Source organism: Chlorocebus sabaeus, chromosome 12 (genome assembly GCF_047675955.1).
Source record: "Chlorocebus sabaeus isolate Y175 chromosome 12, mChlSab1.0.hap1, whole genome shotgun sequence".
NCBI classification, from domain to species: domain Eukaryota; kingdom Metazoa; phylum Chordata; class Mammalia; order Primates; family Cercopithecidae; genus Chlorocebus; species Chlorocebus sabaeus.
In genome coordinates, this window is record NC_132915.1 from 103,700,276 (window position 1) to 103,717,093 (window position 16,818).

General features: G+C 51.3%; 1 protein-coding gene across 1 annotated transcript; it reads left to right on the forward strand.

The window, feature by feature from the left end:
- Positions 1 to 14: 14 nt before the first annotated feature.
- Positions 15 to 14,184, forward strand: SWI5 (SWI5 homologous recombination repair protein). The gene is given in 7 exon segments (XM_037994080.2): positions 15 to 133; positions 135 to 193; positions 196 to 322; positions 628 to 679; positions 9,644 to 9,765; positions 11,190 to 11,284; positions 13,847 to 14,184. Coding segments are annotated over 7 exon segments (618 nt in total). The 5' UTR covers positions 15 to 35; the 3' UTR covers positions 13,912 to 14,184.
- The last annotated feature ends 2,634 nt before the right edge of the window (positions 14,185 to 16,818 follow it).

The window sequence follows — 16,818 nt, forward strand, 5'->3', positions numbered from 1 at the left end:
AGGGCGTGGCCTCAAAGATCAAAGCCCATTCGTCAATGAAAAAGATAAAGCGGAAAGGAGGCGTGGCCAGGCAGCAGCGTGGCCAGAGGGACCTGTGGCGTCACAACAAAAGCTGCGCACGCACCGCTGTCCCCGCCCACTTCGGAGAGGGGCGGGGCCGGCTTTCCTTGGGTGCGCGCGCAGCTTGCTGTGCGACCGTCAAGCTCCGGGTCAGTGTTCCTTGCCCCGCGCACCTGAGAGGCCGCTCTCCGACTCCCGCGCTGGACCCTCTTGCGCCACTGAACCCCCTGATCCGGGGGCCTCGGACCCCAGGGCTCAGGAGGTGGGCGAGGAACGGACTCCACAGTTTCTTTCCTGACGTCTTACAGCCCTGCCCCAGACTTTCCCTTTCCAGAAATCACCTCCAAAGACTCCCATCCAGTGCTCCAGACAACCCCCGCCTCAGAACGCCCCCTTCCTAGAGGGTCTTTACCCTGATCCTGGGAGCATATCTGCCCCCTTTCCAGATGGATCCAGTCCCAGGCGCTCCTACTTCCCAGCTGCTCCTCCTCCCGCATCCCCACAGTACCCCTGTCCTCACAGCGGACTGTGGGTCCAATCAGGCTTTCCCCTCGGATTCCTCTCCAGGACTGAACCAGGAGGACTTACCCGAAGATGCCGCGGGGCCTTCCGCTCCCCTGTGAGTATTTCTTCCCCCACAGCCCCTTTCCCATCCCCGACCCTCCCTCGTGCGCTCCCGGCCCTCCTCCCCATCCCAACCGCAGCCAATCCCCGCTTAGCCCTCTTCCATATCTTCTCCTAGCCGACTGAGAAACTCCAGGTCATTCCTCAATCCCTCCCCTTCCTTTCCTCAGGCCCGCCAGTCTTCAAAGAAGTGCTATCCTGTCCTGTCCTAGGCTAACTCCTCTCCCTCCCCATCCTGTCTCCTGGCCCCTCAGATGACTTTCACTCCAGTTCAGCACCAGCCATCTCTCCTCCTCGCTCGTTTCACCCCTCACCCAGCCCTGCGTTTAAACAAACCCACAGCTCCCCAATCAGGAAAATGCTTGATGTTCACCCTGGCCACTCCTTTAGTTGCTAATAGTCTCTCCTCTTCTCTGGCAAGCCACCCCCAAAACGCAGCCTCCTCCTCTCATCCCCCAGATGGAGTTGCCACTACCACTACCACCACTCTCAAGTTAGATCGTGAGGGCCAGGCACAGTGGCTCACTCTTGTAATCCCAGCACTTTGGGAGGCGGAGGCAGACGGATCATTTGAGGTCAGGAGTTCAAGATCAGCCTCCCCAACATGGTGAAACCCTGTCTCTACTAAAAATACAAAAAAAAAAGTCAGCTGAGCGTGGTGGTGCAGGCCTGTAATCCCAGCTACTCAGGAGGCTGAGTCAGGAGAATTGCTTGAACCCGGGAGGTGGAGGTTGCAGTAAGCAGAGAATACACCACTGCACTCCAGCCTAGACAACAGAGCTAGACTATGTCTCAAAAAAAAAAAAAAAAAAAAAAAAAAGACGTTAGATCGGGAAAGACTTGGTATTTGTTCATTGATTTAGCAACTGCTGCAATGCAGATGTATGCCAGATAGCCTCCTGCCCTCCAGGAGCCACGGGCAAAAAAATGGTTCCAGGACAAGTATGCACATGATTCTGAGAGGGGGAGCCCAGTCTTGGGCTTGCAAAGAAGGCTCTCCAGAGATGGCAGGGTCAGAGGTAAGGCCTGAAGGGCAAGTCACAGTGAGCTCAGATGATGATGACGAGGTGGCAGCCACAGTTTGCCAAAAGCATTGGGCTGATTGAGCTTCTCTCTGCAAGTGAGTTGGTGTCCACTGTCTTTGACCATGAGGTAACTCACTGCAGATCATGCCTTTCTCATTCATGCTAATTCATTCCTTCTTTTTTTTTTTTTTTTTTTTGAGACAGGGTCTCACTCTGTCGCCCAGGCTGGAGTGCAGTGGCGCTATCTGGGCTCACTGTAACCTCTGCCTCCCGGACCCAACCCATCCTCCTGCCTCAGCATCCCAAATAGCTGGGACCATAGTTGTGTGCCATGACGCCTGGCTAATTTTCTTGTATTTTCAGTAGAGACAGATTTTCGCCATGTTGCCCAGGCTGGTCTCAAACTGATGAGCTCAAAGCAACCTGCCCGCCTTGGCCTCCCAAAGTGCTGGGATTACAGGCAGGAGCCACTGTCCCAGCTTCCACTTTTAAAAACAAGGCTCGGCCAAGCACAGTGGCTCCTGCCTGTAATCCCAGCGCTTTGGGAGGCCAAGGCGAGTGGGTCACCTGAGGTCAGGAGTTTGACCAGTCTGGCCAACATGGTGAAACCCCATCTCTACTAAAAATAAAAAAATTAGCTGAGGATAGTGGTACATGCCTATAATCCCAGCTACTGGAGACTGAGGCGGGAGAATCGCTTGAACCCAGGGTGGAGGTTGCAGTGAGCTGAGATCCCGCTGCACTCCAGCCTGGGCAACAGAGCGAAACTCCATCTCAAAAACAAAACAAAAAAAAAAGAGGCTGTATTGAGCACTGTCCTCACCAGCTTACTTTACATACATCATCTTTCCAGTTCCTTCCAGCAACCTTTGAGACAGACACTTTACTGTCCCCATGTTGAGGTGAGGCCTGTGAGTTCCAGACAGATGAATATAGCCAGGACGTGGCAGAGCTGGGGTCTTCAAATTGAGAAACTGAGTTGTTTTTTGTTTTGTTTTATTTTGTTTTTGAGACGGAATCACTCTGTCACCCAGGCTGGAATGCAATGGCACGATCTCGGCTCACTGCAACCTCTGCCTCCCGGGTTCAAGTGATTCTCCTGCCTCAGCCTCCCAGTAGCTGGGATTACAGATGCCTGCCACCATGCCCGGCTAATTTTTATATTTTTAGTAGAGACAGGATTTTGCCATGTTGGCCAGGCTGGTCTCAAACTCCTGACCTCAGTGATCCACCCGCCTCAGCCTCCCAAAGTGCTGGGATTACAGACATGAGCCACCTTGCCTGGGCTTGAACTGAACTCTTAACCGGTACCTTGGGCTTGCTCCTCTCAGGGCCTCTTTGCAGCAGCACGCTCCTCACCTCTCTTGCCTCTTTTTCTGTGCCCGCTTGGCTGGCTCCTCTGCTTCCTGCCACTCCTGAGGTAAATGTGGGCATTTCTGTAGGGTCCAGCCCTACGGAGCTTAGCAGGTGTTCTCCCCGTGTGCAGAGACAAGAGATTGTAAGAAATAAAGACACAACACAAAGAGATAAAGAGAAAACAGCTGGGCCTGGGGGACCACTACCACCAAGACACAGGACCGGTAGTGACCCTGAATGGCTGGGCGCGCTGATATTTACTGCATACAAAACAAAGGGGGCAAGGTAAGGAGGGTGAGTCATCCAAGTGATTGATAAGGTCAAGCAAGTCACGTGATCATGGGACAGAGGGCCCTTCCCTTTTAGGTAGCCAAAGCAGAGAGGGAAGGCAGCATACGTCAGTGTTTTCTTCTATGCACTTATAAGAAAGATCAAAGACTTTAAGACTTTCACTATTTCTTCTACCGCTATCTACTACGAACTTCCAGGAGAAACCAGGAGTACGAGAGGAACATGAAAGTGGACAAGGAGCATAACCATTGAAGCACAGCACCACAGGGAGGGGTTTAGGCCTCCGGATGACTGCAGGCAGGCCTGGATGATATCCAGCCTCCCACAAGAAGCTGGTGGAGCAGAGTGATCCCTGACTCCTCCAAGGAAAGGAGACTCCCTTTCACGGTCTGCTATGCTAAGTAACAGGCGCCTTCCCAGACACTAGCATTACCACTTGACCAAGGAACCCTCAAGCGGCCCTTATGCGGGCATGACAGAGGGCTCACCTCTTGCCTTCTAGGTCACTTCTCACAATGTCCCTTTAGCACCTGACCCTATACCCGCCGGTTATTCTTAGGTTATATTAGTAATGCAACAAAGAGTAATATTAAAAGCTAATGATTAGTAATGTTTATACTAATGATTGATAATTGTCCATCATCATCTCTATATCTAATTTGTATTTTGACTATTCTTATTCTGTTTTCTTTATTATACTGAAACGGTTTGTGCCTTCAGTCTCTTGCCTCGGCACCTGGGTAATCCTTTGCCCACACATTTCCAAGTGACTTCGCTCTCCTCTTGCTGTTCTCTTTCTACACACCTGCTCCAAGGTCTCACTGCCACTCCCTCAGCCCATCCCAGTGCCCACAACTCTCCTGTCTCTCTCCAGCCCTGACCTTTCTCGGGACACCCAAAGCTGCCTGCAGAATCTTTGCCTTCCCACTTGCCAAGTGTGAAATCACACTCAGCCTCCTAACCAGGACCACAAACCAACTCCTCCAACTGCCCTTGCATCATCAGAGGAACCCCAAGCTCTTGAACTGGGCTCTGCCTCTCCTCCTTTCTAATAGTACTACTCATGGTTGCGTTTGTTCTTTTTTTTTTTTTTTTTTTTTTTGAGGCGGAGTCTCGCTCTGTCGCCCAGGCTGGAGTGCAGTGGTGCGATCTCGGCTCACTGCAACCCCCGCCTCCCAGGTTCAAGCAATTCTGCCTCAGCCTCCCGCGTAGCTGGGACTACAGGCATGCGCCACCACGCCCAGCTAATTTTTTGTATTTTTAGTAGAAACGGGGTTTCACCGTGTTAGCCAGGATGGTCTTGATCTCCTGACCTCGTGATCCTCTCACCTCGGCCTCCCAGAGTGCTGGGATTATAGACGTGAGCCACCGCGCCCAGTAGCATTTATTCTTTTTCACACCACTGTCCCTCCCCTCACTCACCCATTCACACACGTGGAAACCACTTTCATTCCCCCGAACACATGTGCTGTCTCCTACCTTAAGGCATTTGGGTACACATTCACCCCTGGGTGTCCATGGAGATTGCTACCCGGACCCCCGTGGAGTAATGACCAGAAAAAGAACTCTGGCTGGGCGTGGTGGCTCAAGCCTGTAATCCTAGCACTTTGGGAGGCCGAGACAGATGGATCATGAGGTCAAGAGATCGAGACCATCCTGGCTAACACGGTGAAACCCCATCTCTACTGAAAAAATACAAAAAACTAGCTGTGCGAGGTGGTGGGCGCCTGTAGTCCCAGCTACTCGGGAGGCTGAGGCAGGAGAATGGCGTAAACCTGGGAGGCGGAGCTTGCAGTGAGCTGAGATCCGGCCCCTGTGCTCCAGCCTGGGCAACAGAGTGAGACTCCGTCTCAAAAAAAAAAAAAGTGGCCGGGCGCGGTGGCTCAAGCCTGTAATCCCAGCACTTTGGGAGGCTGAGGCGGGCGGATCACAAGGTCAGGAGATCGAGACCATCCTGGCTAACACCGTGAAACCCCGTCTCTACTAAAAAAATACAAAAAACTAGCCGGGCGAGGTGGTGGGCGCCTGTAGTCCCAGCTACTCGGGAGGCTGAGGCAGGAGAATGGCGAAAACCCGGGAGGCGGAGCTTGCAGTGAGCTGAGATCCGGCCACTGCACTCCAGCCTGGGCGACAGAGCAAGACTCCGTCTCAAAAAAAAAAAAAAAACAAAAAACAAATCAAAAAAAAAAAAAAAAAAAAAAGAACTCTACCTGTTCAATACAGACTCAACCATGCTTTTTTTTGAGACGGAGTCTCGCTCTGTCACCCAGGCCGGAGTGCAATGGCATGATCTTGGCTTGCTGCAATCTCCACCTCCCAGGTTCAAGGGATTCTCCTGCCTCAGCCTCTCAAGTAGCTGGGAACACAGGCGCGCGCCACCATCCCTGGCTAATTTTTGTATTTTTACTAAAGACAGGATTTCACTATGTTGGCCAGGCTGGTCTCGAACTACTGACCTCATTATCTGCCCGCCTTGGCCTCCGAAAGTGCTGGGATTACAGATGTGAGCCACCGCACCTGGCCAACCATTCTTTTTTTTCATCAGATATTTTCAATGTGAAACCCACTGATATGGAGGGCCAACTGTTCTGTCCCCTCTGTCTGCAATACATTCTTCCACCTTTCTGCCAAGCTAAAGCCTGCTCATCCTTTAAAATTTAGCTTCCTCGGAGAAGCCATATCCCCATTCCTGGGTCAGTCCAGTTGCCCTGTTAGACCCTCCCATAGCACACTGGACTTCAACTTCAAAGCATTTTTCAGACATAATTCATTTATTGGTTACTTATTCATTCATTCATTGATAAATATTAATATTGAGTGCCTGCTATGTGCCATGTACTGTTGTAGACACTGTGCGATCAGCAGTGAACAAAAGTCCCTTCCCTCATGGAGGTTACACTTCAGTGATGTAAAGCAATGTAAGACAATGAAAATAACGAAATGCATAACTTGTCAGGTGATGAAAAATGCTGTAAAACATCAGGAGGCCAGGTGCGGTGGCTCATGTTTGCAATCCTAACGCTTTGGGAGGCCAAGGTGTGAGGATTGCTCCAGCCCAGGGTTTGAGAACACACGGGGTGACATAGCAAGACCCCATCTCTACAAAAAATAAATTAAAAAAAAAAAAATTAGCTGAGTGTGACCGGGCGTGGTGGCTCACGCCTGTAATCCCAACACTTTGGGAGGCTGAGGCGGGTGGATCACGAGGTCAGGAGATTGAGACCATCCTGGCTAACACGGTGAAACCCCGTCTCTAATAAAAATACAAAAAATTAGCCAGGCGTGGTGGGGGTGCCTGTAATCCCAGCTACTTGGGAGGCTGAGGCAGGAGAATGGCATAAACCCAGGAGGCGGAGGCTGCAGTGAGCCAAGATCGCGCCATTGTACTCCAGCCTGGGCCAGAGCAAGACTCCACCTCAAAAAAAAAAAAAATTAGTGGCCGGGCACGGTAGCTCAAGCCTGTAATCCCAGCACTTTGGGAGGCCGAGACGGGCGGATCACGAGGTCAGGAGATCGAGACCATCCTGGCTAACACGGTGAAACCCCGTCTCTACTAAAAAGTACAAAAAACTAGCCGGGCGAGGTGGCGGGCACCTGTAGTCCCAGCTACTCCAGAGGCTGAGGCAGGAGAATGGCGTAAACCCGGGAGGCGGAGCTTGCAGTGAGCTGAGATCCGGCCACTGCACTCCAGCCTGGGCGACAGAGCCAGACTCCGTCTCAAAAAAAGAAAAAAAAATAGCTGAGTGTGATGGCACATGCCTGTTGTAACAGCTACTCAGGAGGCTAGGGTGGGAGGATTGCTTAAGCCCAGAAGGTTGAGGCTACAGTGAGGCGTGATTGTGCTACTATACTCCAGCATGGATGACAGAGTGAAACAGACCCCATCTTAAAAATTAAATTTAAAAAAGGCCGAGCGCGGTAACTCACGCCTATAATCCCAGCACTGTGGGAGGCTGAGGTGGGCAGATCATGAGGTCAGGAGTTTGAGACCAGCTTGACCAACATGGTGAAACCTCGTCTCTACTGAAAATAGAAAAATTAGCAGGGCGTGGTGGCGTGCACCTGTAATCCCAGCTGCTCGGAAGGCTGAGGCAGGAGAATCACTTGAACGCGGGAGGCGGAGGTTACGGTGAGCTGAGATCGCGCCACAGCACTCCAGCCTGGGTGACGAAGCGAGACTCTGTTTCAAAAAAAAAAAAAAAGAAAAATTAAATTTCAACAAATATTAAAAATCAGGAAAAAGGAATAGTGAGTGATTGAGACATTACCGTTGTAGACAGGACTGTCAGAGACGGCCTTTCTGATGGGGCGATGCATAAGTAGAGCTTTAACTGGAAGCATCTGGAGGAAGAACTTCATTGTGGGACACTTTCTCTTTGAGGCTAGGCTGTGCCTTTATGAGAGCAGTGGCTAGGCTTGATGTCTCATTCATTGCTGCGCTCCTGGACCCTTTGTCAGTTCCTGGCAGAGAGTGCTCACTCCTTCCTCTGAGTGACTGGTTACAAGCTACTAACCTAAAACCAGGAAGACCGTCCTCCTCGGTCCCTTCTTGTATCATGTGTAGACAGCTCATCCAACATACGTTTCCTGAAGATTGGCTGTGTCCTAGGCACTGGCCTTCACAGCTTCTACAGGCAGAAAGGGCAAAGATGAAAGCCCCAAGGAAGGGTTTTATCCAATGAGATTCTAAACCCAGTGACAGCTGGGCATGGTGTCTCACGCCTGTAATCCCAGCACCTTGAGAGGCCGGGGCGGGCAGATCACTTGAGGTCAGGAGTTTGAGACCAGCCTGGCCAACATGGCAAAAACCCTGTCTCTACTAAAAATACAAAAATGAGGCCGGGAGCAGTGGCTCACACCTGTAATCCCAACACTTCGGGAGGCCGAGGTGGGTGGATCACCTGAGGTCAGGAGTTCGAGACCAGCCTGGCCAACACAGTGAAACCCCAACTCTACTAAAAATACAAAAAAAAAAAGTAGATGGGCATGGTGGCGGGCACCTATAATTGCAGCTACTCAGAAGGCTGAGGCAGGAGAATCACTTGAACCTGAGGCGGAGGTTGCAATGAGCTGAGATTGCGCCTTTGCACTCCAGCCTGGGCAATAAGAGTGAAACTCCATCTCAAAAACAATACAAAAATTAGCCGGGCATTGTGGTGTGCACCTGTAATCCCAACTATTCAGGAAGCTGAGGCAGGAGAATTACTTGAACCCCGGAGGCAGAGGTTGCCATGAACCGGGATCATGCCACTGCATTCCAGCCTGGGTGGCAGAGTGAGACTCTGTCTCAAAAAAAAAAAAAAAAAAAAAACCACCAGTGACATTGTAAATGAGAGGAGAGCCCAAGACGGAGGCCTGGAGCAGGTTCTCTGGGGTCAGACTGGGGACCAGGGCAGGCCCATTGGTTAGGATTGGGTTTGGCTAGGAGTGAAGAAAACCCCAAATAACAATGGTTTAAGCAGTCATTGGCACCCAGGCCTCCATCTGATTCGACCCCATCTTCAGTGTATGACTTGTACCTTATCATCCAAGATAGCTGCTCAGCTCCAGCACTGCATCCACATTCCAGCCAGAGAAAGGCATGCCCTCTTCCTGGGAGGACAATTCCCAGTCACTGGCTGGGAACAGTGGCTCATGCCTGTAATGCCAACACTGTCGGAGACTGAGGCTAGAGGATGGATCACCTAAGCCCAGGAGTTTGAGGTTGCAGTGACCTATGATCATGCCACTGCAATTCAGCCTGGGTGACAGAACAAGAACAAGACCCTATTTAAAAAAAAAAAAAAAAGGTAGGGGGGAGATTGGGCACAGTGGCTCACGCCTGTAATCCCAGCACTTTGGGAGACCGAGGTGGGCAGATCACAAGGTCAGGAGTTCAAGACCAGCCTGGCCAATATGGTGAAACCCCATCTCCACTAAAAACAAAAATTAGCTGGGCATGGTGGCGCACACCTGTAGTCCCAGCTACTCAGGAGGCGGAGACAGGAGAATCACTTGAACCTGGGAGGCAGAGGTTGCAATGAGCCAAGATCGGGTTATTGCACTCCAGTCTGGGTGACAGAGTGAGACTCCATCTCAAAAAAAATTCCCAGATGATTAAGTTCTACTTGCTGGAACTTAGTCATAGGGCCACATCTAATTCCAAGGAAGGCTTGGAAATGCAGTCTTATTCAGGGGGTTAGGGTGCCTAATAGCAAGCACAAGCAGGAAGTGACTACTGGGGCCATGCAAGCTGTGAATTTTGGATAACTAGTCAGTCTGGCTGATGACTTTTTTTTGCCTCTCAGAGGCCATCGCCCAAGTCTGGCCAGGCTGATGGGACCAGCGAGGAGTCTCTGCACCTTGACATTCAGAAACTGAAGGAGAAGAGGGACATGCTGGATGAGGAGATCTCCCAGTTCATATCTGAGTAAGTTTCACTGGGTTCCCCATCATGGTTAAGATAACTTTGGGCCAGGCATAGTGGCTCAGGCCTGTAATCCCAGCACTTTAGGAGGCTGAGGCGGGCAGATCACTTGAGGTCAGGAGTTTGAGACCAGCTTGGCCAACAAGGCAAAACCCTGTCTCTACTAAAAATACAAAAAATAGCCAGGCATGGTGGTGCGTGCATGTAGTCCCAGCTACTCCAGAGGCTGAGGCAGGAGAATCGCTTAAACCTGGGAGATGGAGGTTGCAGTCAGCTGAGATCACGCCACTGCACTCCAGCCTGGGCGACGGATTGAGAATCTGTCTCAAAAAAAAAAAAAAAAAAAAAAAAAAAGATAACTTTTAACTCTGTAACTGCCCAGTAACTGAAAGACCCAGTCGTACTGACTTAGCATAGAAATAGGACTGTGTGCTACTCGGGAGGCTGAGGCAGGAGAATCGCTTGAACCCGGGAGGTGGAAATTGCAGTGAGCCGAGATCACGCCACTGAACTCCAGCCTGGCTACAGAGCACCACTTGGTCAAGAAAGAAAGGAAGAAAGGAAGGAAGGAGGGAAGGAGAGAAGGGGAAGGGAAAGGGAAGGGAAGGAAAAGAAAGGAAAGGAAAGAAAGGAAAGAAAAAGGAAGGAAGGGAAGGGAAGGGAGACAGAAGGGAGAGGAAAGGGAGAGGGAAGAGAGGGAGGAGGAGGAAGGAAGGAAGGAAGGAGGGAGGTAAGGAGGGAGGGAGGAAGGAAGGTAGGAAGAAAGGACGGGCGGACGGAAGGAAGGATGGACAGAAAGACGGACGGACGGATTATGCTTCTGGACTCAGGACATCTCAGCAGCCTCCCAGGTAGGGAGATGCTTAGGCTGTAGGAGGGCCTGAACTGGGACCTGGAAAGCTATCTGGGATGGAAGCTGTTGCTCTCTCAGTCTCTGGAGCCATGTTCTCCGCCTCTACTTCCCTCTGCACAGACTCCATTCTCTCTCTGCAGGTAGAGTTTTCAGTGTGTAGGGGAAGCTGGCTCTTGAATGCCTCCTGGAGTTCCCCACACCTTTTGCTCCAGCCACATGGCAGAGACTAAGCTGCCTTTGATTGTGCATGTCACACTTGAAGGAATCCACCTGGCTGTTTGGATCATGTGCCCATCTGCGAGTCCCTCAGCTGTGGCCAGGGTCACATGGTACCATTGTAGCTGGAGACCCCGCCCTAAGGAGACAGGGCACGTTTGCCAGGAGTGCAGACCTGGGAAGATGCCCTGCCTTGCTGTAAGCTTCATGAGGGCAGGGCCTATCTTACTGTCACCATATCCCTAGTACCTAGCACCAAGTAGGCCCTTACAGATGCCTTATTACTGTCTGAGCCTGGGGTCATCATCTGCTTTCTTAACGGAGCTGTCTTTCCCCCTCTCTCCATCGCTCATCCCAGAGGCTACAGTGTGGATGAACTGGAGGACCACATTACCCAGCTTCACGAGTACAATGACATCAAGGATGTGGGGCAGATGCTGATGGGCAAACTAGGTGAGTAGTTGGGACTGCAGAGCCACAAGCAGGCATCATAGGGTGTCATCTTGCCTAGGGGTGTTGGGTTTTGCTCTTGGGCCTCCTAACTTGCCAACTCTCACGCCCTCTGCAGTTGGCCTGCTCCTGGGCTGCCCCAGCCCCTCTCCTTACCAGCCTCTGGTCTCCCTGGCCACCTAGGTTTGTTCCTCAAGTACAGAACCTGCTTTGGAGCTGCAGTCAGGTTTGAGCGGGACTTGCCCATCTGCCAGACTGAGGACTCAGGATCTCCCCAGTCTTCTGGGGCCTACTCAGAGTGATTGAGATACCATCCATGCCTCAAGTGGCTGGCTTGCTAAGGAGGCAGCAAGTGCAAGGGTGACCCTTTGTGACTTAAAGAAGTATTTTCTTCCTCCCTGAACAAAATCTTGCTATCTAAGGCACCAACACCTGCATGTCATGCTGGCTAGGAGAGCCTACCTTGGAAGTGACGAAATGTGCAGGTGGCCCCTACAAACCCTTCCGTTCCATCCCCTAGCTTGGAGTGCTGGGCACTCTGATGTTCAGCAGCCAGTGACCAGCAGCCAGGGGTAGTGTTCAGAGCTGGGCTGTCTGCCCAGTTGCTGTGTGAGTTTTGGCACTTGTTGCAGAAATGCCTTCAGCATCCAGGATTCCATGGCAGGGAGGGCTTCTCTGTGTTTCATTGGACAATGGGCCCCAAAGGAGGAGAGGAAAAAACTGGAGGCGGGAACTATAGATGGATAAAAAGATGGGGGTGATCAGGGCCCAAGAAGATGGGGGTGTGAGGGGAGTGTAGCCTAGTGGTTAGGAACACACGCTCAACCGGGCACAGCGGCTCACACCTGTACTCCCACCACTGTGGGAGGCCGAGGCGGATGGATCACCTGAGGTCGGGATTTCAAGACCAGCCTGACCAACATGGAGAAACTGTCTCTACTAAATATATAGAATTAGCCGGGTGTGGTGGCACATGCGTAATCCCAGCTACTCAGGAGGCTGAGGCAGGAGACTCACTTGAACCTGGGAGGCAGAGGTTGTGGTGAGCTGAGATAGTGCCATTGCACTCCAGCCTGGGCAACAGGAGCGAAACTCCATCTCAAAAAAAAAAAAAGAGGGCTGGGCTCGCTGGCTCACACTTGTAATCCCAGCACTTTGGGAGGCCGAGGCAGGCTGATGACAAGGTCAGGAGTTTGAGACCAGCCTGACCAACACAGTGAAACCCTGTCTCTACTGAAAATACAAATATTAGCTAAGTGTGGTGGCCTGCACCTGTAATCCCAGCTACTCGGGAGGCTGAGGCAAAAGAATCGCTTGAACCCAGGAAGCGGAAGTTACAGTGAGCCGAGATCACACCACCGCACTCCAGCCTGGGCAACAGAGCCAGATTCCGTCTCAAAAAAAAAAAAAAAAAGGAACACAAGCTCTTAGTAGCGAGAATCAGCATGAGGCCTGTCACTTCCAGGTCATATGACCTGGAGCCGGTGGCCTCTCCCTTTTTTTTTTGTTAGACTGATCTCACTCTGTCACCCAGGTTGGAGTGCAGTGGTGTGATCTTGGCTCCCCGAAACCTCCGCCTCCCAAGTTCAAGTGATTCTAGTGCCTCAACCTCCTGAGTAACTGCGATTACAGGCATCTGCCACCACGCCCGGCTAATTTTTGTATTTTTAGTAGAGACGGGGTTTTACCATGTTGGCCAGGCTGGTCTCGAACTCCTGACCCCAAGTGATCCACCTGCCTTGGCCTCCCAAAGTGCTGAGATTATAGGCTGAGCCACCGTACCTGGCATCCTTTTCGTTTATTCAGTGAACATTTACTGAGCAGCTGCTCTGTGCTCAGCACTCCACACTTCGGTGATCCAGACACTTTCAGGTCTCTTGCTGTCATGTGGTTTGTTTTCCTGTTGGGGGTGGAGGAATGCCCAGGAAGTAAGTGGACTCAGCAGTTAATTACAAAATGTGTTAGGTGCTATGAAGGTGACAAACGGCAGAGATGGGGAGAATATTGAGGTATGAACAGGGGGGCGGTGGGGATAAGATAGGTAGTCAGGGGAGGCCTCTGAGGAGAACCCTTCCTCAGGAGAAAGGACCAGCCTTTGTGGAGAACAGAGGAGGAATAACATCACAGAGGCTGCAGAGGGGCAAACTTGAGCACGTGGGCCATGCCGAGGAGTCTGGAATGTTCAGCAGGCACAGCATACAATCAGCTTACATTTGAAGCAGATGAATCCAGCAGCTCTATGTGGAGAATGAAATGGAGGGAGCTGTTTCATTCCTCTGCAAAATGGGGTGAGGGTCCAAGGAGTCCTCGTAGGTCCATTGTTGAATACAGTGGCTGGCACATGGCGGAGCTCCAGCGTGGCCAGGCGGGGCCCGCGGTGGGGCAGCCTGGAAGGAGCAGCAGAGAGCTTATCTTGGCCAGTTAGGTGAGGCACAAGTATGCGGACCGGCTTGAAGCCAGAGATGGTCCTGGGTGGGTCAGGGCAGTGACACTGGCTGGGGGCATTGGCTGTACTCCCTCCCACCTGTCCCCACTGTACATTCAGCCTTCCTTCCTTCCTTTCAGCTGTGATCCGAGGTGTCACCACCAAAGAGTTGTATCCAGAGTTTGGGCTGGACATGAATGACTGAGCAGGCTCATCGCCCCTTGTCCACAGTCCCCAGAGACAGAAGGGTGTGGACATGATAAACGCGGAGAGCCCAACCAGCACACCTACAGAGTTTCCAGCGAGAAAATGCCAGAAGCACTTTTCTAGAAAGCCCAAGCTGAATCAGGAGGAGCCTAGAGAAGAGGCGGGCAGGGAGGAAGGGGTGTTCCCAGCTCCAAGGTTCCTGAAATGTCACAGTGATACTTGTGTAGGGGTACATGTACTTTATTTGTTAATAAACATATCTGTACGCTGATCCCCTCTTCTCCAATAGCCCCTAATAGTACCTAAGATAAAGAGAGCGTGCCTTGGATTAGAATAGGCCTACATGAGCCAGGCATTTTGTTAAGTGCTTTATATCCTTTGTCTCTGATGCTTAAAATCATCCTGTGAGAAATTGGCATAATTATCCCCATCTTACAGATGAAGACGCTGAGGCTCAGAGAGGAGACAAAGTGACTTGCCCAAGGTCACACAGCTAGTAAGGGGCACAACAGGGATTTGAGCTCAGGTCAGACCCAAACTTGTGCTTTGCAATACTGCCTTTCTTGGCTGGGGAGAAGCAGGCAAGAGTTTAGAGTGGGCCAGATGTGGTGGCTCATGCCTGTAATCCCAGCGCTTTGGGAGGCTAAGGCAGGAGTTCGCTTGAGGCCAGGAGTTCAAGACCAGCCTAGGCAATGAAGAGAGACCACCCCCCAACCCCGCTTTCTTTTTTCTTTCTTTTTTTTTTTTTTTTTCGAGATGGAGTCTCGCTCTGTCACCCAGGCTGGAGTGCAGTGGCACAATCTCGGCTCACTGCAACCTCTGCCTCCCGGGTTCGAGCAATTCTCCTGCCTCGGCCTCCTGAGTAGCTAGGACTACAGGAGCGTGCCACCACGCCCATCTTGGCTATGATGGTCTCAATCTCTTGACCTCGTGATCCACCTGTCCCAGCCTCCCAAAGTGCTGGGATTACAGGCGTGAGCCACTGCCCCCAGCCGAGAGACCCCCTTTTTGTTTAAAAATTATGTTCTGTGTTCCCAGAGGTAAATATTTTTTTCTTGTTAAAAATAAATTTTGCCGGGCCAGGCGTGGTGGCTCATACCTGTAATCCCAGCACTTTGGGAGGCTGAGGAGGGCAGATCACCTGAGGTCGGGAGTTCGAGACCAGCCTGACCAAAATGGAGAAACCCCTCTCTACTAAAAATACAAAAAAATTAGCCAGGCATGGTGGCGCATGCCTGTAATCCAGCTACTTGGAAGGCTGAGGCAGGAGAATCACTTGAACCCGGGAAGCAGAGGTTACAGTGAGCTGAGATCACACCATTGTACTCCAGCCTAGTTGACAGAGCGAGACTCCATCTCAAAAATAAATAAATAAATAATATAAATAAATTTTAGACCAGACTACAGGCTCATACTTGTAGTCCTATTACTTTGGGCGGCTGAGGCAGGCAGCTCACTTGAGGTCAAGAGTTTGAGACTAACCTGGCCAACTTGGTGAAACTTGGTTTCTAAAAACCAGCCATATAAGTAAGACCTGGATTTGAGTCTCAGCTCTGCCCACTTACAAGCTGTGTGACTACAGGCAACTGACGTGGTCCCAATAAGGTGGAGATAATAGTAGCACTGTATTCACCAGGGTAATTAGCATTAACCAACTCAGCAAACCACCACAAAACCTCTGTGGCTGAACACAATAAAGGTATGTTTGTCTCAGTTTAATGAGGGTCTGGTAGCCCTCCTCTATTTTGAGCTATACCATCAGAACATGTGGCCACCCGAATGACCACAGCAGGGGAAGAGAGAGATGAAGACACACCAACTCCAAACCAACTCCCCCTTATTTGGGAGACATAACTTCTACTCACAGCTCCTTGTCTATAACTAGTCACTTGGCCCAAACTAGCCAAGAGGGAGGCTGGGAAATAAGGGTGAGCACACAGGTATTTCATAGGGAGTCAGCCACAAAGAACCCACCTCCAAAGGCGGCTTTGAGTATCCGGTGGGCAACTGCCCACGACCCGGCTCCTAGGGTTACGCTAGACAGCGACCCATTACCCCCACACCCTGCCATCAAGTGTCCCACGCCTGTGCTCTGGTCCTGGTCCAGACTTCAGACACTTGTCTCCATCAGCTCTTCTAGATGAAACACACAGCCAGGTGTGGTGGCCCACGCCTGTAATCCTAGCACTTTGGGAGGCCCAGGCAGGCAGATCACATGAGGCTAGGAATTCAAGATCAACCTGGCCAACATGGCAAAGCCCCATCTCTACTAAAAATACAAAAAAAATTAGCCAGGCATGTGGGCACACGCCTGTAATCCCAGCTACTCGGGAGTCTTGAGGCAGAGAATCGCTTGAACCTGGGAGGTTGAGGTTGCAGTCAGCAGAGATCACACCACTGCACTGCAGCCTGGGCAACAGAGCGAGATTCTGTCTCAAAAACAAATACATTGGCCAGGCGCGGTGGCTCAAGCCTGTAATCCCAGCACTTTGGGAGGCCGAGACAGGCGGATCACGAGGTCAGGAGATCGAGACCATCCTGGCTAACACGGTGAAACCCCATCTCTACTAAAAAATACAAAAAACTAGCCGGGCGAGGTGGCGGGCGCCTGTAGTCCCAGCTATTCGGGAGGCTGAGGCAGGAGAATGGCGGGAACCCGGGAGGTGGAGCTTGCAGTGAGCTGAGATCCAGCCACAGCACTCCAGCCTGGGTGACAGAGCGAGACTCCGTCTCAAAAAAAAAAAAAAAAGAATAAAAAAAATAAAAAACACACGCAAAAAGTACAAGCCTCAGTGACAGTGGCCCCAGGCAGCAGGCATTCTCATTTCTGGGATTTCCTTGTCATTTCTTACACTTTCTGCTTTCTCCTCGTCATGTCAACAGGTTTTCACAACCACCTTTGAAC